At 55.2% G+C, this 20,681-nt stretch overlaps 2 protein-coding genes across 4 annotated transcripts; both read right to left on the bottom strand.

Annotated features, from left to right (window-relative positions):
• Nucleotides 1-263: 263 nt before the first annotated feature.
• Nucleotides 264-6,839, bottom strand: anapc2 (anaphase promoting complex subunit 2). 3 transcript variants are annotated; one of them, XM_088614709.1, is made up of 14 exons: nucleotides 6,353-6,839; nucleotides 5,148-5,219; nucleotides 4,407-4,990; nucleotides 4,198-4,330; nucleotides 3,734-3,890; nucleotides 3,406-3,525; nucleotides 2,962-3,079; nucleotides 2,634-2,812; nucleotides 2,415-2,556; nucleotides 2,244-2,319; nucleotides 1,855-2,058; nucleotides 1,518-1,650; nucleotides 1,113-1,354; nucleotides 264-759 (listed from the first exon to the last, which is right to left on the bottom strand). In XM_088614709.1, the coding sequence occupies exons 1-14, from the start codon at nucleotides 6,701-6,703 to the stop codon at nucleotides 547-549; spliced, it is 2,724 nt and encodes a 907-aa protein (XP_088470835.1). In that variant the 5' UTR covers nucleotides 6,704-6,839; the 3' UTR covers nucleotides 264-546. The 3 variants fall into 3 exon arrangements, with proteins under 3 accessions (XP_088470835.1, XP_088470834.1, XP_088470833.1); XM_088614708.1 differs by lacking the exon at nucleotides 6,353-6,839 and adding an exon at nucleotides 5,876-6,157 and having other exon boundaries at nucleotides 5,148-5,263; XM_088614707.1 differs by lacking the exon at nucleotides 6,353-6,839 and adding an exon at nucleotides 5,876-6,157.
• A 2,832-nt stretch (nucleotides 6,840-9,671) lies between these two features.
• tprn (taperin) lies at nucleotides 9,672-19,492 on the bottom strand. Its single transcript, XM_088614710.1, has 4 exons — nucleotides 17,476-19,492; nucleotides 12,879-13,086; nucleotides 12,389-12,516; nucleotides 9,672-12,277 (listed from the first exon to the last, which is right to left on the bottom strand). The coding sequence occupies exons 1-4, from the start codon at nucleotides 19,321-19,323 to the stop codon at nucleotides 12,215-12,217; spliced, it is 2,247 nt and encodes a 748-aa protein (XP_088470836.1). The 5' UTR covers nucleotides 19,324-19,492; the 3' UTR covers nucleotides 9,672-12,214.
• Nucleotides 19,493-20,681: the final 1,189 nt, after the last annotated feature.

Genomic DNA, 20,681 nt, shown 5'->3' with positions numbered 1-20,681 from the left:
TTTTCAGTGTGGAATAAACCTATTACTTGTTCCTTTGCATATTACCTATATAACGCCTCACCTTTCGGTACCGGAGGCGCGCAGATACGGTGCACTACCGTCATCTCACCACAGTGGGGCGTCCTCGGGGCGGTAATTCTGCAGTACAGATCCGCGTACTTACCAATAAGACAGCCACTGTTTCAGGCCTGTAACACGTCACACCAGCAGAGGGCTGAACCAATGAGTTAAAGTTCAGATTCCCTGAACACTCACAGAATTAGTTTTTGTCCACGCCATTCTTTATTAAACTTGTTACGTCATACAATTCATGTCCACAAATCTCTCGCTCACTGGCTGCACTAGCTACTGTTTCTGTAGTACAGGTCTCCAGGTTCCAGCCCTAACCTGAATACAAGAATGTCTCCATCTTTCAGGGGACTTGAGTTGTCCTGTTTTCTCTATTTACACAGTATTATGGCCAAACTGCACCCCCACCTCTCACCATCTCCCCCTCTCTTGCTCAGTAAGATGATGACAGACTGCTCTCTCTTCCAGCCCTGCCTGTCAGTGTGGTGATTTCGGAAGTCTGTACACGCCTCCTGAGCAGATCAGCTGATGGTCTTTGACTTTCCTTTGCAGGAAGGCCTGTAGCTCTTGCACGTCCATCTCCGTGACGACGGGACCCATGGTGACGAACATCCTCAGCATGCTGTGTATCCTCTCCAGGGTCATCGTCTCCAGGTTGGTGAGCATGGCCTGGATGTAGGCCCAGAACAGCTGGGGGAGAGAGTGAGAACGAGGCACTGAAAGTGGAGAGAGCCAGCGGGGTACATCTCACTGCTCCCCAGCACAGGACAGAGACTGAGAGAGAGAGACAGGACACATCTCACTGCTCCCCAACACAGGGAAACCTTTTTTTATTCTAATTTCTGTATAGATTCCTCAGATGTTTCTGATGTCAACAAAGCACCTGCTCTGCGAGGACGTATCCTACTTCCTGCAGAGATGCCCAGTAGCAGTTATTGTACAAAACAGAACAACACTGTGAAGTGCAGCTTGGCTTCGGAGTGTCAGTCTGACCTGGTCTGCGTCAGACTCGGAGGGGAGGGGAGCAGGTCTGAGCCGCTTACCTGCAGTTTCTCCTCCCTCTGCTCAGACTGCGTGGCGGTGTTGGAGTCGCCCTCCTCGTCGCTGTCGATCAGCACCACGCCCCTCTCCGGCCGCTCCCGCGCAGTGCCGCCCTCCGCCACAGTGAACAGCCCCGCGCCCTCCTCCCGCACGACCCCCTGCTGCTGCCACAGCGCCAGCTTCCTGCGCACCACCCCACTCGGCAGGCTGAGGGCTCCACTGAGCTCCTCGAGCGTCCAGGAGCCTGAGGCAGGCAGGGAGAGCGAGTGTGTGGGGTAAGGGTTAGGCAGAGGCAGAGGAAGCTGGTCTACGCACAGGCAGGCCGAGACATCTCAAGACCCGGATGGAGGACGGGAGAGACAGAAGGTCAGGACACAAGGGAATCGGAGAGGAGGACAGACACTCACTCTTGTCCTGGAAGTGCAGTATGATGGCTGCGTGCACCGGGGACACAGACAGATTGGAGAGAGTCCGGTCGCCCAGCTCCACGTCCAGAGTCACGGAGCCCAGATGGGACTTCCAGCTTAGAGTCCTCATTGCCTGGAGAGACAGAGAAAGGACAGTGAGGCAGCGCTACAACGTTAGCAATCTTCTCAGACCCTTCAATCAGCTCAACGCTTTTCCACCCCTCTCTCTGCCCCAGCAGTTTCTCGTATAAGTGCGAGTGGACCTGCTCTCTCACTCTCTCTGCCCCAGCAGTTTCTCATGCAGGTGTGAGTGGGCCTGCTCTCTCTGCCCCAGTACCTTCAGTTTCTCGTATCGGTGTGTGTAGGCCTCCATGGCCTGAGTAACGATGGGGGGCAGCTCCAGTTTCTCCTCCTTCAGTGGTGGCCAGAACTCAGAGGACAGGATCATGGCGCTCAGGGCCAGCGGGGGGCGCTCTTGCTCCGGAAGTTTTGCCTCTTCATCACGGATGTTGGAGTTGATGCGCCGCGAGTCAGCCACATCCTGCATGCAGGGGGCGACATAGGACAGACAATGAATAAATCAGTGAAATGGACAGAGAAAGAGAGTGAGAGAAGGAATTCAAGCAAGATTAGAGGAGGCCTTTTCAACCCCTCTAGCTCAAGGAATGAGAGTGAGAGCAGGAATGTGGCAGACAGGAGGGATAAATGTGTTTCCGCCAGGCTGACCTTCAGCATGACCTCACAGTAGTGCATGTGACTCTCCCCGAACCGCAGCTTCAGCAGCTCCACATTGCGAATCTCCCTGCAGCAGAGACAAACACGCTGAGCTGCCATCCTCACTACACACGTACAGCACGCTTCTGAGAGGGAGGGGGCGGGCACTGTGCGGCTGAGCACCTGGCAGTGTTGTAGTTGAGCTGGTGCAAGAGTCGGTCGGCCAGCACAGTGCGGTACTCATTGATGAAGAGGTCTTTGCTCCCGTAGATACTGACCAGCAGGCTGATGATGTCAGAGGAGCGGCGCTTGGAGCCTGTTTTGTCTGACAGAGCAGGAAGAGGATAGAGGTCAGTCATCATCAAGGAGCTGAAAGGGTCAAATGTGTGGGGTCAGACTGACCTGTTAGGGCATCAATGGGGTCAGGGGTCCACTCCTCGGGGTCGCTGCCCTCATCCTCGCTGTCCTGCGTCTCCAAGGTAACAGGGTCAGCACGCGACAGCTCATTGGCCAGGTCACTGCAGCCCTCCGCGTCGCCTGTTAGGCTGGCCACAATCTGACGCACTGTGTCCTCCCGGGTTCTGAGGATGAATAACCCAATCACCACACTGGAACAATCTCCATACTGGGGACCAGTGAAAAATAATTCCAGTAACAGACAGTTCTGACAGACACACCAAGGACACAGACAGAGGAGCAGATCATTACAATGGCAGACAGACAGACAGACCTGAGGTATCTCCTGATGGGCTCGCAGGCGACCTGCAGGATCACCATGGACGGGTCGAGCTCACGCAGAGCCATGATGGCGGAGATGTACAGCGTGATGATGTCAGACGTGTGCACACCTGTAACAGCAAGACGGCACACCCCAGTTCAAGACAGGCCAATCATCCCCACAGGGATCCCCCAGGCCTCCAGCCCACCTGACTCGATCCTGCAGCACTTCTGGATACAGGCTGGAAGTCAGCGCCGGCCAATCCAAAGTACCGGAGGAGAACTAGACTGGATGTTACGACACAGTTCATTCCTGACTTTAAAAGACGAAAGAAGTGAAAACTAAGAGGGTGTTGTGGGCTGTGAGAATCTGAAACAAGATCGGGTTACGAGGTAGTAACACCGCTGTCAGTGACCGACTCCTTCATCTCCTCCGCTCACAGTGCCACTGGGTCACCTGGGTGAAGGAGACGGGTCTCCAGAGCGGACTTGAGAGACGTCAGGAGCTGCTGCCTCTGATTGGTCCGTTCCAGGCAGAACTTCAGGTCCTCAATGGCTGGTTTGGACTCGGGGAAATCTGACAGGGAGACGACGGGAGAGTGGAGGGATGGGGGAGAGAGAGGGGATAAAAAATGGGAAGAGAAAAATGAAATGAAGAGAAGGAGAGAGGGGGAAGGAGAAGGGACATTAGGTGTATTAGTTAGTACCACAAAACACAGCCCCCCATCTCCACGAGTCTATCTCAGCTCTCTCACACTCCTCCCACCCTGGGCCTCCCGTCTCACCTCGGATGATGCTGAACAGCTCCTCGATCCTCATGCTGACGTACAGCCGGCAGAAGAACTGGTGCATGTGGCAGCGCCATCGCTGCAAGGCTGCACTGCCCGGCCCCCCGGCGCTGGCAAACACCCGGCCCAGCCAGCCCAGCACCCGCTCCAGCCACTGGGGGAGAGGAGACAGGGCTGACCGGCCAAACCAGCACACCTCGCACTCTGTGATCTGTGTTGCCCAGCTTTCTTCTAATCCTTAAGCAACAACCTGGCCTCATCTCCCGCCACACTGGTAGTGACAGTGGAGAGACTGAATGAAAATAAAGAGCCGTGCTCATGTTTTTGTTTGTATTCACTATGTGACAGAGACAGAGACAGGACTGCTGAGCCTGTCGTGTGTGGGATTCAGTGTGAGCAAGGCGGATGATCAACTCCCCAGGAGCAACACAGCGGGAGGGCCAGAGGGAGGGGGGCATTACCTGCTGGAAGTCGCTGATGAAGGAGCTCTCGTACTCGCCCCGGCAGCGGCGCTCCATGCGCTGCTCAATCAGCTGGTGCAGGATGGACGTCACCGACTCGGCGCTGACTCTCTCCTGGAGCTGCAGCCTGGAGCTGCGAGGGGCCAGAGAGTCAGCATGGCCGCGCATCTCCGCACACCCCCCCCCCGCCGCCGCGGCCCCTCACTCACAGGATGTGGCTCAGCTCGCTCAGCTGCTCCAGGGCCTCCTCGCACCAGCACTCCTCCGGGGGGATACTGCAGCCGGGACACCGCCCCCCCTCGTCCCCCAGGGGGCCCTCGGCCTCCTCTGGCTCCCCGTCCTGCCCTTCCTCGCGGCTCATGTGAGCGGCGAAGGTGCGGCTGTAGAACTCCAGCACGCGCTCCTGCAGCACCCCGCCGGGGGAGAAGAGCAGGATGGCCCGGATCAGCGCGAAGGCCCGGTCCCTCAGGCCCTGCGCCCCGGGGCCGCTCAGGCCCCCCCGGCCCTCGTCCTGCCAGGCCCCCAGCAACCCCAGCCCCCTCAGGAAGGGCTCCAGGCGGCTCAGCAGAGTCCGGAAGGCACCCAGAAGCAGCGCGGCCCGCTCCCTCTCACTCAGCCCGTTCTCCGGCTGGTCCAGCCCAGCCCAGAACTCGGGGGCCACGGCCGCCTGCAGCCGCGTCTGCAGGGCCTCCAGGAGCCAGGCCTCCAGGCTGCCGCCGAGCCCCCAGGAGCACAGCACCGCCAGGGCCTGGGACACAGGCTCTTCCAGGGGGGGTTCTGGCCCCGGGGACACCTGGGGGAGGAAGGGGGCGGGGAGGCGGAAGGAAGAGGGAGACTTGTTAAAATTCGAGCAGGAAAATGCCCTTCCTGGCTCAGTTAGGAACAGCAGAAAAGCAGGATAAAGGGTGCCACCCCCTGGCCCTGCCCCCTCCTCGGGCGACTCCACTCACCAGCACGGAGGTCACGCTGTCCCAGGCGGCGGCCAGCGGGGCCACGTCCATGGCTCCCCCAGGCGGGACGGGCTGTCAGAGAGAGGAGCAGCTGCTACAGTTTGCTGGCTCAGTACCTGCTCACACGAGCAGGAAAGCTACTTTAGTTCTGGTCCCTCCCACCCGGTAAAGAAGGGGCTTTTTTTCAGGTGGTTTTCAGATAATGAGGCGCAAACCTTCCCCTGAAGCCTGAGACTTTGAAGCCCCCCATGTTATAACACACCCCGGCATGAGGAAGCCCAGCTGTCACAGTGCGCCCAACCCCCCAGGACCCTCAGGGTCCTGTGCTCACGGCCTCCAGAGAGCTTACTGTCACGCCTTATCTCGGGATTGTGACAGGTCTGTCACGGCTTAACTGGAACATGGGGATTCCATGATAATGAATTCTCAATTACGCTACTATAGTACATCAGCCTGTCCTCCGGAAATCAGCCTGATACATTATCCAAGATACACGTCATTGAGGGACCTATTTTGATAAGCCACAGCTACTGACATATTATTATGTATTGTTTGTTTCTGTGTTAAAGTATCCGAACGAATCTGACACTGCAGTGTCGTACTGTAGGTAAGGGAATCTGCTCAAGACACTGCCCGACACTCCTTCAACAGCCGCGCACCCTGGTCTTTCCTGCAAAAGCTTCTTTGGACTCTGAACTTTGCCCAAAATTGTTTCGTCGCCGACTTACCTGAAAAGCGCCGATTGTTATAATTTTTGGAGCCGAATCAGTAACAGGTTTCTTGTTCTGAGCCCTTCGAGTGGTTCCGGTGCCGCTCTTTCCTGGTCAGCTCCTGGAACTGCCCACTCAGAAAGGAGCTACAGCCTCAAATTACTGTCTTGAATATGTACACCCCATGCAGACAAAGACGTTATATTTCTAACCATAAAACCAGGGTACAATTTTTTTACCCAACCGCATTCTCCCGCTCGGCTGCGGCGCACTGTAATGACGTCACCACCATTTTGTTAGCTATGCCCCTAATAACAGACGTCTAAGTCTAATAACGAGATCGTAAACCTTCCGTGTGGATATGAAACGGCTCATCACCGACACTGCACGATAAAGGCAAGGCGAAGAAGAAGCATTAAATAAGAGAGCGTTGTAGAGTGTGGCGGAAGCAGAGCGGCCGTTTAGCTGCGCTAGGCAGTTGCCCTGGAAACTGACCGGAAGAGGAGGGCAGCGCCGCACAACAGCTCCGCAGGGAAGACAGAGGGGAAACGGGAACGCAGGGGAGAGGGTAGCTGAACTGACAAGTGGGCACTGCGACCGAGCCTCATCTGCGTGCCAGCAAAGGAGATTCGTCTCGAAGAGGCGGGTGGAGCCGAGGCCCATCCCGGGCAGTGCGTGCAGGAGTCCCGCCGAGCCGGCAGGATGAGCCAGCAGGGAGCGGCGCTGCAGACCTACAACAACGAGCTGGTCAAGTGTGAGTGACCCGAGGCGGGAGAGATCCTCTCGACCCGTCAGACTGAGACCCATAGCGAAACAAATACGGTGTGATAGCCTGATGTCCAGCATAGCGGCCAGTTCAGGCTGCTCGGCTGGGTGGCGTCAGGCTTCCTCGCCTTAAATGATGCGACACCGGCATCCATGCACGCTGAAGCAGTTGGTAGCAATTCGTGCTGCTTAAAATCGAGAAATAAAATACTTTTGCTATCGCCTCCGCAGCTGGAGGCTGTCCTGTGTCAAATAACGGCACGGCTTGTGTGGTTTCTGAACACAATGCGAAATCAGCGGAGGATGCAGAGGCGTGAATGTGTGGGAGATTGCTTCTTGTTATAGCTGAAGATTTTAGCATTTTTGAGTTGAATGCAATTGTTTCTGTTTTTCATCGAGCGTTTCCAAGCTACTGTTGAAACTGCTGTACCGTCGATGTGCATAGGGCCGCGCTCACAGTGAGCAGTGAGTGTCGGGATTAGGCACAGTGAAGACAGCCTTCCAGGAGGTTAGTGGGAATCCGATTAGAGAGGGTCTTTTGCTGGGGTAGTTCGAGTCCTGTGGTCTCCCGGGCTCAGCTCGACTCTCTGGACCGATCCTGTTGTGAAGTGTCTGTGGGCTGTAAGGGATGTCTGGACTCATACTGTATCTGGCTTCAAAGTAGGTCTTTGTCATTGAACTGTATGTGAGAGGAATTGGTACTGGCGTGGGCAGAGATTTGAAAGGGGGCTGTGTGTTTACATAGGGTGTGTAGCTGGGAGGCACTGCAAACAAGCAGGAGAACAAAAATCCTATTAAATTTGTTTTCTGTGCATTCAGTGGCAAACAATAAATCAGAATTCTGCCCTGAAGTCACATCCCAGGTGGGATTACACAAGTGATGTCATTGTATTCCACGGTATGCCTCGAGTGCCCAGCTCCGCTGATTTAGTTAACTCTAATTAAAATGACTGATGATCAGCTGGGGTGAGAATCCCTTCCTCCTCCAGTTTTGTGACCTCAGACTGTCCACTCCTCCAGCAGAGATGGTGATTCTTCCTCCATGACACCTCCCCAGCCCCCAGAGCTTTGGGTGGGTAGAACTGCACAAATACAGCAGCAGTCATCAGGCCTGGGCTGGCACGCTGAGGGACAGTGTCAGCAGTGGATGTATTGACACGACAATACACTAGTACTATATAGCTGCATCAGTGTGCAAGCTGCAAACGAAGAAGGCTTTTTCCTTTTTTTCAGTGTTTTCTTAACTTGAAATTGCTCCTGTTAAAACACTGACTGAACCCATTGTAGGTTCTCGTTGGAATGGTGCTTGAGGAGCTGTGTTACTGTGCTGCGCAGGTATCGAGGAGCTGTGTGCGAAGAGGGATGAACTGAACAGACAGATCGAGCAGGAAGAGGAGGAGAAGGTTCGGCTCCAGAATGACATCCGCATCCTGACCGAGAAGTTGAGCCGTGTCAATGAGAGCCTGGCGCGCAAGCTGGCCTCACGCAATGACTTTGACCGCACCATCGCTGAGACTGAGGCCGCGTACATGAAGGTGAGAACTTCTCTGCTGGCCATACTGGTGCTGGATCCCATTACGTCTAAGTACTACATCTACACATCTACACACATTGCATCCCGCACTATCTCAACTGCATACACTGCACACTCTAACACCTACAGCATATCAAATAAAATAATGATACTGTTCCCTACAAACTCCATCCTAGACATCAGGCAAAGTCTCAGTATGCAGTCTCTACACTGTGGTTGCATGGTGCTTGTGAAGTCCCAGTACTACTTAAGTAAACCCTGCATTAAAGGCATCCAGCATGTCCTTGCATAACTGCTGTTTTTGCATGGGGGGTAGTGTTCTCCTGGACATGTACTCCAGCTCCCTCTGGAATGTGTAAAGACTAACACCCCCCAATCTCTCTAATGAAAAAATAACACTAATGAGCAGCTGTGCCTGTACTCCCTGGAGTACCCTGGCTCCGAGCTCTTCAGCATGACAGCCCCCATCTACTCCTTAATTGCTCCACTGTGTCCAGCTCTTTTCCCAGCTTTATTTTTGAGGAAAAAGAAAACTCTCTTTTCAGTATGTGCTGGTTCAGCATGTTTAATCTTAGGAGAACGTCTGAAAGATTTTTAAAGAGAGGAGCCAGTTCAAAAGATTCCAGTTGACTCACTTAGTTCATCACAGAGTCTCATCAAACTGTTTCCCCGAAGGGTCCTGTGGGATCAACTCCCATATCAGGGATGAGTAGGCAGGCTCAAAGTTCTCCCAACTCTCCACGTAAAGAAGAGTTGAAACAAAGAAGATTTCATGAAAACTGTCTTGGCTAACAGAACTCCTCTCTCTCCTCCTTACCCCTTCTCTCTGCAATGGCCAGATCCTGGAGAGCTCCCAGACTCTTCTGAGTGTGCTGAAGAGGGAGGCAGGGAACCTGGGCAAAGCTGCTGACCCACGGAAGGCACACAAGGACCACTGATGCCACCACCCAGCCCCCCAGAGGAGAGAGTCGAGCCCTGCAGCACCAGAGCCCGTACTGGGCTTCCGCGAGTCTGGAAATGCCCCTGCTGTGGCCTCCGTGCTGACAGAGAGACTGTAGATCATCTGTAGTTGCAATCAAACTGTTCTGAGTTTCATGCACCAATCTTTTGTATTTCTTTTCTAAAATAAAATATACAGATTTTAATAAATACTTCTACAGAAGCTGCAGCAGCCTTTGTTTTTTAAAAATATGCCGATCATCCACTTCAGTGTCTCAGGGGAGCTGGACACTATCCAGCACAAGGTAGGGTACACCCTGGACGGCACCACCAGTCCATCGCAGGGCTCCCACACGCACAAATATGTCAAATCACACCAGGGCCAGTTTTCCCAGGACAGACAAACTAAAAAATACACCAAGTTGAAATGTATAATTTAACTGCACCATCATACACGTACAGCGTGGTAAACAGACACTTTTGAAAAGCATGCAGGGTGTAGCTAAGGGACAGTTTTTTATACTGCCATCTTAGGAGACAGAAACCCACTGCAATCAAGAGACTCCAGAAAAACAATTTGTTTAATCTAGTTTTTATTTGCATTTGTGTTGTCTGACGAACATTTTTTAAGTTGTTTGGGTAGAAATGATACAATTAATTTTTTTCCAATGCCAAAGATCAAAAGAATACAAAGAAATAAGACATGACAGTTTCTATTTTAACATACAGGTAAGTTTCTCTGGCGCAAGAGTGGACAGTGGGCTAGAGCTCTGGCCCTCAGTGAGCCTCTCTGCAGCAGGTCAGCGCCTGGTCTCCAGGGGCTGCAGGGCGCATGGCTGTGTCCTGTGATTTCCGTCACTCTCCACTGCTCACTTGGGAGGACACCTCTAAGAGTTTCTAGTTGATAAAGGCAGCCACTGCTTATTGCTCATTAAACACAGGGGCTTGCTCTTAATCCGACATGAGCACGAGTTTACAGAACACCTACTGCGCTGGGTTTGCTACAGCAGCTCGTGTAGCAGGAGTGCTTGAGACTAATGTGCTTAATCAGGACCTGTGAACAGTAACTAGAGGAAATTGGGAATGGAGCAGGAAAGTGAGAATTTTTTTTTAATTTGAAAGAACTTAAAAACTCTATGAATTGTAGTATCCTGGAGTTAAAAACCTGCATTGACAATAATACTCACCAGCCTCTTCTAAAAGCCCCAGTCCCTCCCTGTCTGCAAGCCCACTGCCGTGGTCTGGGGGCTCAGATGCAGCAGCTCTCCACCCCCCCAGCCAGCTGGATACATCTCCTCCCACAATAAGTGCAAACAAAGCAATGACAGTGCAAATGAAAAAATAAAAAAAATTCGTATCCGTTCCCTCTTGCTCCTTTAACATCAAGTAACTGGAGGAAATCCACCGTGAGAACAGAAGGCATGCAGACGACACTGAGCAGGCGGTGAACGGGCAGGGGCGGGCAGCTCCTGTCCTGCAGCGCCAGGCTCTGGCCCTTTTTAGAGTTACCTCTCAATTAGCACCTGGTTAGACCTGCAAAACGTCTTTGCATTTGACTTCATAGCCACTTAATTAGTTCAGTTTAGTCATTAAAATCGATGGAATGGAAAATGGAATGAAAAGCAGAAACAAATGCAGATGCCCAGGACTGGAGGTACCCACCCCTGAGAGAACCATTAATGATGATGATCATAACAGGAAATGAGGAAACACTGCCCTCCCGTGGAAAGGTCTGATCTTGTTGCTGAAATTGAGAACGTATTGTGCTCTTCTATATCCTTTACAAGAGATGCCAGGCATGCAGTCATCATCATTATTGATAGGTTACAGAGCAGCCGAAGCCCAGAGAACCACTCTCACAACTGAATCCTCTCCTTATATCTCAGTCTCTCGCTTGGTTCTCCAACAGTCTCCCACTCTGGAGCTGCCTATCAGAGCCTTTCGCTCTAAAACCGAATTTGCTCCCTGTCCTCTTTCTCCAAAAAACATCCAGCGTAATTTCCAGAACACAGTTTAAGAGGAAACTAAACAGAAATAATTCCTCTTTCCTTCATCCATGCCGTCTCTCGCTGGAGCTGCACTTTCAAAACGGAAGAAACGGGTGGTGGAATCTGCAGCACAGAGACCTGAGGATCTCCCCCTTAGCCCACCTCTAGACCTCCCTCCACAGTGCCGAATCCACTCATCCTCGCAAAATAATCATTTCGAAAAGACAGAGACAGTTAGCAGCTGTGTGGCAAAGGAGTGTCTCCATCAAGCTGAAGACGCCCACAGAGCGGACCAGAGGTCGGAGCCGGGGGTCCTTTCTCATTCTTGCAATGGACAGTTCCTGAGTCCAGGCAGCACAGGGTCTACTCCTCTGCTGGACACTGCTGGTGTGGCCTGAGGGGCTGGAAATGGGAATGAACCCCCTGGTGCCGACCACACCATCAACCACCAGGGAAAAACAAGGACAGGAGCGGCAGGACGCCTCACGGCGAGGTGACGGAAAGAACGCCCCACAGCTCTGGGCACCCTCCGACTCGCATTCTGTTTCCGTTTTGAAACGATCAGATTTTCTTCGTTTTTCCTTCTTTAGAAGTGTGTAGGTTCTGTCCTCCACACCCCGAATTCCTGGGTCTCCATGATAATTGGCTCTCGGTGGATCTGGTTCCAGAGTCCAGTTGGTTCTGGTGCGTGCTGGAGTTGTATTGTGTAGGAGGTGCACTCCAGTCTTGCCTGAACAGTCCAGTTAATTTCTTCTGCGTGACCAGTGCTGCTAACACTGGCTGGTGTCTGGCTTCTGCTGACTGAGTGGATCTCAGTCCCTTCAATGGGTCAGACCAAGCTCGATGGGACTGCTCTCAGCAGGTTCTGATGGAGCAGAACACATGGCTGTGTAGCTCGTCTGTCTTTAGCTGCTCTAAAAGGTTGGTTTAAAAACCACCGGGTTCTGAAGTCCAGTCTGGCCTGGACTCTTCTCTGCCCGACTCTGTGCAGCTCCATCTGGCCCTAAGTGTTTATCTGGTTCTAGTTGGTCCCATGATTGTGTGTACACGAATCAGCCCAGTCCAGCCTGGGTTTGATTGGTTCTGGCTGGTCCCGAGTTGTTCTTGTTGGTTCTGTTGGGTTCTGCCTGGTCAGAAATACAGTGCCGGCTCACTGCTGAAGTCTGAAAGGGAGGAGCTGTCAGCTGGCGTGAGCTGAGAAAGGAAGAGAGAGGGAAACAAGGTCAGCGTTTAACCTGCAGCGAGAGCAGGAAGCCTTTAAACACGGCTGATCTCTCTCAATCCACCCCCCACCCAGTCGCTCACCATCACTCCCTCAGCAGACAATTCGGCGCGCCGTGAGGAAGGGTCCCCCAGGGAAACAGAGTCCTCGAGCTTGTGTTCCTGCCATGCACTGAAATCCACCGAGTGCTTCGGAGTGTAACTGGACAGATCTGAGAGAGGCAGGGGCGAAGGGAGACAGAAACGCATTTATTAAACTCGTATAAAAGCATCATCACTCCAAAAGCTATAAAGAACATCGTTAAGATCAATCAGTTCCTCTTGACAAGCCCAGACATCAAGAGGCAGTACTCGCCTTTATACTTGACTTGTCTCTGTTTTTGGGTTTTACCCTCTTCCTGACCAGCGCTGACATCTAGCACCCCCATTCTCCCGAGCAGAGTGTCCCTGTGCCTGTTTCAGACTGCAGTGCCCTTTATGTCCAGCAGAGAGAGCTGTCGCCCAACTTCCAAACCTAACTGCACTGTGACTCCCGCGGTGGCTCTGTCCCGCTCAGCACACTCGTTCCTCTCACCCGTGCTGGTGTTGGGGGAGTGGGTGGGAGAGCTGGTGTAGGAGGGTCGGGGGATGAAGATCCGCTCACTGCCGCTGTCTTCCTCTCCTTCCTCCCCGTCCTTGTCCTCCCCCTCCCTGTCCTCCTCCTCCGCACTCTCCCACACGCTGCTCTCCGACGGGTACTCAAACGTGCTCTGCAGACTGGACTCGTTGAACGAGATCTTCAGCTGCCAGACAGAGGAGGAAAGATCAACAACGGATTGTTATGACTCGTAAACAAAAGCTTACAATCTTAATAAATCCACCCTTCCACTTCTCGAACCCCTTCGTCCGATTCAACGGACGCAAGCAGCGATCGCAGGATTAATACACTTGTCCACCCGGCCAGTTTCTAACCTTTCTCCCAATTCAGGGCTGGGGCGGAGCTGAAGCTTATCCCTGCAAGCAACAGGCGCAGAGCGGAGAGCACACCCTGCACACTCACGCGCACACGGGCCCACTCTGGAGGAAACCCACGCAAACGCAGGGGAAACGTGCAAACTCCACACAGACAGATCGAGGATCCAGAATTGATCCAGGGCCCCTGCACTGCCGTGACGCTCCAGAAAAGTGTTTAGAGAAAGAAAATCGTCTTGTTTTGTAGGCAGCACAAAGCATGATGGGAACACACCTCCTCTCTGTTGCCCTTTCTGCAGCCAGCTAACCGGCTGTGTCTGGCGGCGAGGTGGCAGAGACTTGAGCTCTCCTGTCCACTTTCAGTCGGGAAGCATGTGCCCAGTCTGGACCAGGCCGCGTGTGGCCTGGCAGACAGCTGGCAAGAACCAGGTCTATCCTGCCAATGCTCTCGGCACCTCTTCCTCTTTCTTCCTCTGCACCCCCGCTCCCTGTCACTAATCGCCTCTAATCCCCAGTCACAAGGCCGGGGCTCGAGACGAGAGAGAAAGAGCTCCTGCTCTCACTCTGCGGACATCCGCACACAGCAGCATTTTTAGCTTCTTCTAAATTTACCAGCTTCCTGTCCACACCCCGACTCTGAAACAGCTTCTGCTGAGTCCATCAGCTCTGCGTCAATATAGAAATGTTTTTATCACTTTACAGAATATTTATACATCTTACTGAAATCTTAGTGTATATTCCACTTTACTGGGACTGTAGCCCCTATTGTAACAGGACTGTTGAACTGTACTGGGACTGTAGCCCCTATTGTAACAGGACTGTTCTACTGGACTGGGACTGTAGCCCCTATTGTAACAGGACTGTTCTACTGGACTGGGACTGTAGCTCCTATTGTAACAGACTGTTCTACTGGACTGGGACTGGAGCTCCTATTGTAACAGGACTGTTGAACTGTACTGGGACTGTAGCTCCTATTGTAACAGGACTGTTGTAACAGCCCCAGTGCTGGTAAAAGCAGAAGTGAAAGTGTCATCAGCAGCACCAGGAACAAACCAGCAGGGAAATTCAAGCCACTGTTGTCTTCCTGGAGCCGTTTCACTTTGACTCCAAACTGACTAAGCACAGGAGACAGACTGCGAACTGAACGCTGTGAACCTGCCACAGCCTCTCCTGCTTCTCTCTCTCCTTTTATTCAGAGGGAGAGCTGGAGCCCCACTGCAGTGTAGCGCCACCTAGAGCACACTCAGCTGCCATTCTGCTCCTGCTGGTCCAGGGGGAGGAGAGCATCTATCAGAATCACACTGAAGAGGTACTTTGTTTATTAGGGTTTTTCTACACAAACTCATCAATTGAAATCATCCTGCTAATATCACAATTAACTGCCAGCAGTGTGACTTCTTTCAGCTCTTTGTAGCTGATTGCTAGCAATGCTGCTACACTGTGGTATAAGAAATTTAACCAGGAGTGGAATTCAGCTTGCAAATATTTTCTACTTGGACTCACTGCAAACAGAAAGGAGGATGTTAAATAGGAGTCACAGCGCGCACAGATACGGATGACCTCTAACCCCTGCCATCACCAGCAAACCTGCTTGTCGAGTTACAGCAGAAAAGTCACCCCAAGCAATCACCCTGATAAAAGATCAACCAGGACTGACAGAGGGCTTCTAGACTGAACCTGACCGAAAGGACAGAGGCCAAACTGCCATATCGGTTACTCAGCATATTACTGTGAAGAAACCAGTCAGTCAGCACTTCGCTGTGAAGACAACGAGCAAGACATGGGGGAGGAGTTATTTTTATTTTTACAGCTGTGGCTTTGGTTTCATTTTTTGCTCCTAACCAAATGCAAAACTCACTTTGATTAAAATATTCATTTTCCTTGACTGCATCACTGGAAAACAAAGAGCCATTAGGAAATCAGCCCTTCCAAAAAAATCCCCTAACTCTCTCCAGGCAAACCTACTGAGAATCCATGTCCTACAACACCAGCACGCAGCCCCACGAAAGTCTCCAGCAAAACCCTGCCTGTTACTTCCTGGTGTGACAACAGAGCCGCCAGCCCGTCAAGCTCTGTCACGGGCAGCGCCAGGGACGTCCTGCCTGTCCAGCTTGTTTAGGTGCAGCAGAGACGACCGATTAGCGCTAATCTGCTCACTGTGCTCGTGGAAGACCTCATTCTGCAGCACAGAGTCACGGACGCTGACACACACAGGCGTCAACAGCAGAGGAAGTAGCCGGTTTTGGTTCCTCAGTCGCGATACGTTCAAGAGCCACGTCACTGCTGACACACACCCTGCACTCCCCGAGTCCTGACTCCCGCACACGGGGAGGAGTGACTCAGCCACAGGAGTGCTGGAGCAGGCCAGCACCAGCCTCGCTGTCCACAGCACAGGCTCCCAGGAATGCTGATGGTGGGACAGAATGGGTGGAGCTCCCCGTTGCCGAGCGACAGCCACCATGGATATAGAGGAACAGTGCTGCAGCTTCAGGACAGGCAGCGGGAGAGCGAGAGGGAGACGGGAGACAGGGAAGGACAGAGAAGGGCTGTCGAGCTGCAACGTCTTACCATCAGCTCAGTCTGCAAGCAGAGCACTGACCACAGACCACAGACCGACAGAGACTGGAACTGCATGAGCACAAGCACAGAGATACCGACACGCAGCCCTCAGTGTCCTAATACGGACATTCTGAGACAAGCACACACTCAGTGAGATAAAGTCATCAGAAAATAACGTCTCACTCTAGGAGATTATTAATAGACTGTCCCCAGTGTCAGAGCTGCAGAGATGCACACTTCCAAAAGTAACTGAGCTCCTCTCTGCTGCACATCAAGGCAGGTCTGACGGTGCTCTGCTCCCCATGCTCAGACCTGAAGAGCAGTCACTACAGTAAACTGCAGACTCCGCAGCCAAACCACACAGAGTGACTGACAGGCAGCAGGCCAGAGCACAACCAGAGATAATACAGGCACTGAGCAAGCCCCCATCGGAGGCCTGACAGACTGTTCCACTCAGGGGACACAGTGCGGCCTGCGGACCCCCCTCCGTCACCGTCTGCTCCTGTCCCAGATAAACACAGCCACTGGCACAGGGATCCACGCTCTGGGCCTCTGGCTGCAGCCCAGGTGAGCGTGTGGCATCTGTATTTCATCTCTCCTGCTCTTTTACAACATTTAAAAAACGTTCTGCTTTACAACGTTTACAACATCCTGATCCTCCTCTTCCAGCTGACTGACCTCCTAACTGCTACTCTCACACAGCTGGTGTAGAGCAGGGCTACCCGAGGCCACTCCAGTACTGTGAGGTTTCCAGCTCCTTTATCGTTATATCGACCCTTCTGATTATGGACTTGGGTGCTGGCTGCAGCACAAACGTGTGAATGGAGGGTGAGAGGAACTCTGGTTTAATGTGTAACACACAGAGCAGGCTGAGCACGCCCAGGCGGACCGTGTGTGAGAGCAGGCCTGCCGTCGCACAGCCACACCACTGCAGCTCTGCAAGAGGACCCCAGCTGGGCTGACAATCACTTGCGCCTCTTCTGCCTCTAAGTGTTTTGGTTTTGCACAAGGGCCAGCTAATGAACCTGTGAGGCTGGTTAATCATTAGGCAGTGATGGCAGAGGTGCAATAAAGTGCGAATGAGGGGGCAGGGTTCACCCAGGGGTGGGAGCACGCTGCACGCGCACACTGCTGACACAGGCTCTCCCTCCTGCCCCACCTCGGGAAGAGAGGGCGTGCAGAGACACGGAGGGGCGACAGCGTTCGTTGCCTGAATTCTGGTCTGCCCTGACCTCCGCCATCGCCCCCAGACACACTGAGTGGTGCCCCTAACTTTACCCAGACTGACAAGCCAGGCCTGGAGACAGGAAGGTAACGGGGGAGACGGGCACGTGGACAGCAATAGCACCGTCAAGCTGCTCCCAGAGGTGCTCAGGCCCGTCGGTCCAGTCATCAGTGAACCCAGGGTCGGGGTGAGCAGGCCTGATGTCCTGATGTCCTGGGTCACAGCCCGCGGACCTGCGCTGGCAGGTGACAGAGCTCCAGTAGAACACAGAGGCTGCAGCTAGTCCTGACAGTCTCGCGCTCGCAGCGGGGTGGGGTGTCATGCTGGTCAAACCCCCCTGCCGGGGCCTCCTGGGGCCACACACGGGCTTTCCCGACTGACAGGTCTGCACACAGCGCCGGCGGTTCTGATCAGGCCCACAGACCCGCGCTCTTACCTTCTTGCGTGTGGAGCTGGTCTTGGACAGGCAGGAGCGCCCCAGGGACAGGTAGCCCCCGATCACCTCGATCTCCTCCACCGCGGGGTAGCGCTTCTTCAGCAGCGCGCCCAGCTGGGCGTAGGGCGCCTGGGGCCCCTGGGGCCCCTGGGGCGGCGCAGCCGAGGGCTGGGGCGCAGGGGTGGGCCCCGGGGGCTCCGGCGTGCGCCGCGGCACCACAGTGAAGGTGTTTCCGGAGCGGCGCCGCAGCGCGGGGGGCGTCTCCTCCTCCGACGCCACCACGTCGTCGATGTTGGTGACGGGCAGCCTGTCCGCGCAGGGGTCCTCAGGACAGGGGTCCGCCGGGGGAGGGGACGGGGGCGGGGGGGACCCCGATTCACGCTTGGGGGGCTCCGCAGGGCCTTCCCTGGCATCTGCCCCCGCCTCCTGCGTCAGGGAGGGCAGTGGGGCAGGAGCGGGGGCCGCGGGGGCCCTTGGCACGGGCGCAGGCTCCGGCTCCTGCGCGGGCGCGGCCCGGCGCCGCGGGACGACGGTGAAGGAGTTGCGCGACTGCAGGCGGAGGTTGGCCAGGGCTCGCGCCTGAGCGTCGCCGGCCGGCAGCGCGGACAGGTCGGGCAGCGGGGAGGGCCGGATCTCGAAGGTGGGGGACAGCGCCCCCTGCCGGGCGGGGGCCGCACTGGCACTGTGGCTCTCCGCCCCCGGCCCCTCCTCCGGGGCACTTGGCACCGTTGGACTGGTGGCGGCCCCCCCCGGGCCCCCGCCGGCCCCCCCCCTCTCGCCCGCGGCGTGCCGGCGGCAGGAAGACACTGGAGGATGTGGCTCCGCCGGCGGGGGCGCTGGGGCCCCCCCGCCCTCCGGCTTGGAAGACTTGGGGCTCTGGAAGACTGCAGCGGGCGGGGGGCAGGGGGGCGCAGGCGTCTTTGGCAACGGGTCTGGCCGGGCTCGGGGCTCCGGGTCCAGGAGCAAGTTCTCCGTGCTGCGGGATTTGGGCTGCAGCTTGCCGTAGTTGCGGTCGAACTTCTGCAGCATGCGGCTCACCCGGCCCGGGGCCAGCCCCGCCTCCCAGCCGGCCTCCTCCGGGCCGGGCCGGCCCAGCGTGCTCAGGTTCTCCTCGCTCCGGCTCAGCGCCGAGTCGTAGACGACCACCTCCCGGGCGCGGATCTCCGTCACGCCGCTGCCCCGGCGGTCCAGCAGGTCGCTCAGCGAGCTGTAGGTGCTCACCGTGCCGTTCTGCTGCAGCCGGTCCCCGGGGGCGGCCTTGCCCCCGCCCGCCTCCGGGAAGTACTCCGGGTCGGACTCGATGATGATGATGTTGTCGGCCCGGATGGTCTTCACGCCGGGCACGTTGCCGTACAGCTCCAGCAGGTGCTGCCCGGGCCGGGCGGTGCTGTCGCGGTCCAGCCGCCGCCGGCGCTCCTTTTCCAGCTTCATGAACGGGTTCTCCTGCAGCGGGCCCAGGCTGTCCTGCAGCACCAGACTCTCGGGCCGCCCGGTGCCGCCGGCCGTCGGGAGGCGCGGCGCGGCGCCTTTGTTCGTCTGCAGCGGTGACAGCTCCGGCCCGGCGGGGATGCTGCGGCGGCTCCCGAAGAGCTGGCTGGCCGAGGCGATGAAGAAGTTCTTGCGAGCCCCCGGGCCGGGCTCCTTCTCGCCGCTGTCGCCCTTCCCCGCCGCGGGCGGGTCGCAGCCGGCCCGGACGGACACGGAGCCGGGCTCGCCGGCACCTGCTCCGCCGCCCTTCGCCTTCCTGCGCTCCAGGATCTCCCGCTTCCAGGCCGGCATCCTCGCCGTGGGCCCCGGGCTGCCCGGGCCGGCCTCTCGGCACACGACCCGCACTTCGCTGCCTGACATGGCGGGGAGGAGGCTGTCTCAAGGAGGGTCTTAACCGGACCGGACCCGAGCTTTCAATCCGCCTTCGCTACCGCTGTACCTGCAGCGCCGAACACGATCCGCTCGCCCCCCGCCGGCTCTCCGTCTCTCGCCCCCCTGCGCCTGTCTGGCTGCTCGCCGCGGCCGCCCCGCCCCCTGCACCTGTCAGCCGGAGCGTCACTCGCAGGGCCCGCCCCGTGACGTGCGCGCCGCGCCCCCTCCGGGGTCTTTTGCGTGCGTCCCCCCCCATGACCACGCCCCTTCTATTGTTGAGCTGGGGAAGGGGAGCTGTCAATCAAACACAGTCCACCCCGCCTGCACCATTAACTCTTTGATGAATACCGTCCTGCGTATTTATCTGAACATAAACGATTATTATTTTAATATATATGTATGTACATATAGTTTGACAATCAAGCTCAGGACAGGTTTTTTGTTTCTCGGACTGTTTTATTTGTGTTGAATCGCCTATCCCTGAGGCTGCCCGATCTCTGTACCAGCAGCAGTGAATTCTGCACCTGCCAGAAGCCCATCGCCATCACCCCCCCCACGGGTCTCCTTCCCTTCACGCACTGATCCCGGGCACAGCTGGGCCAGGACTGAGCAGCCGAATCACAACCGGCGAAACCCGATATATACTGGATACATTCCCGGCCTCCCTCGCTGCAATCCCATTTCCACGTGACCGTGCAGAGCGTGCCTTCTGAAAATGCGAAAAGGCTAGTTATATCAGATTTGATTAAAATTAATAATCTATTGCTAAACTGTCACGCCAAACGACGTGTTTAGAATCAGGAACTCCCCCGGTAGCGTGTCTTTTAAGTAAAACAGACCCGTGGAAATTCCACGGGGGTTTCTACTGGTGCGAAATGTCGGCGCTGAGTTATTTTTGACAGACACAAGGCACCAACACAACATGCTGTGTATTCGTCTATCAGTGTACCTTATTTACACGGATAGATAAGCCTTCCTAGCATTGTTTTCAAGTTAGTATTTATTAAACAGCATCTACATGTGACTGGTTTTTAATTTCTGCATAAATATGGGTTGTGAAATTTATCGTATCGTCTAATGGCCGTGGACAGCTGAATTATAAAGTGCATTTACAACCTAAACCTATCTCTAGTCGAAAGTCGCCGTCAGGCAGTATTGCAGTGATTTCTGTGCGAACAGGGCGCCCAGCCGGGCTGTTTTTCCAAACGCCTCAGCAGCACAGCCGCCAGATCCCGGAAGGCTGTAAAACTGTCCCACTGTCGCTTCCAGTATCACACGTGTGCTGGAGATCGGATTTGGTTTCTATGAGAGCGAAGTTCAGGCTCTATGAAAGAGCTCCAACCTCA

The sequence above is a fragment of the Lepisosteus platostomus genome, chromosome 21, assembly GCF_059453375.1.
Source record: "Lepisosteus platostomus isolate fLepPlt1 chromosome 21, fLepPlt1.hap1, whole genome shotgun sequence".
NCBI classification, from domain to species: domain Eukaryota; kingdom Metazoa; phylum Chordata; class Actinopteri; order Semionotiformes; family Lepisosteidae; genus Lepisosteus; species Lepisosteus platostomus.
The sequence above is the reverse complement of the archived record's forward strand: the minus strand, read 5'-3'. Positions and strand labels throughout refer to the sequence as shown.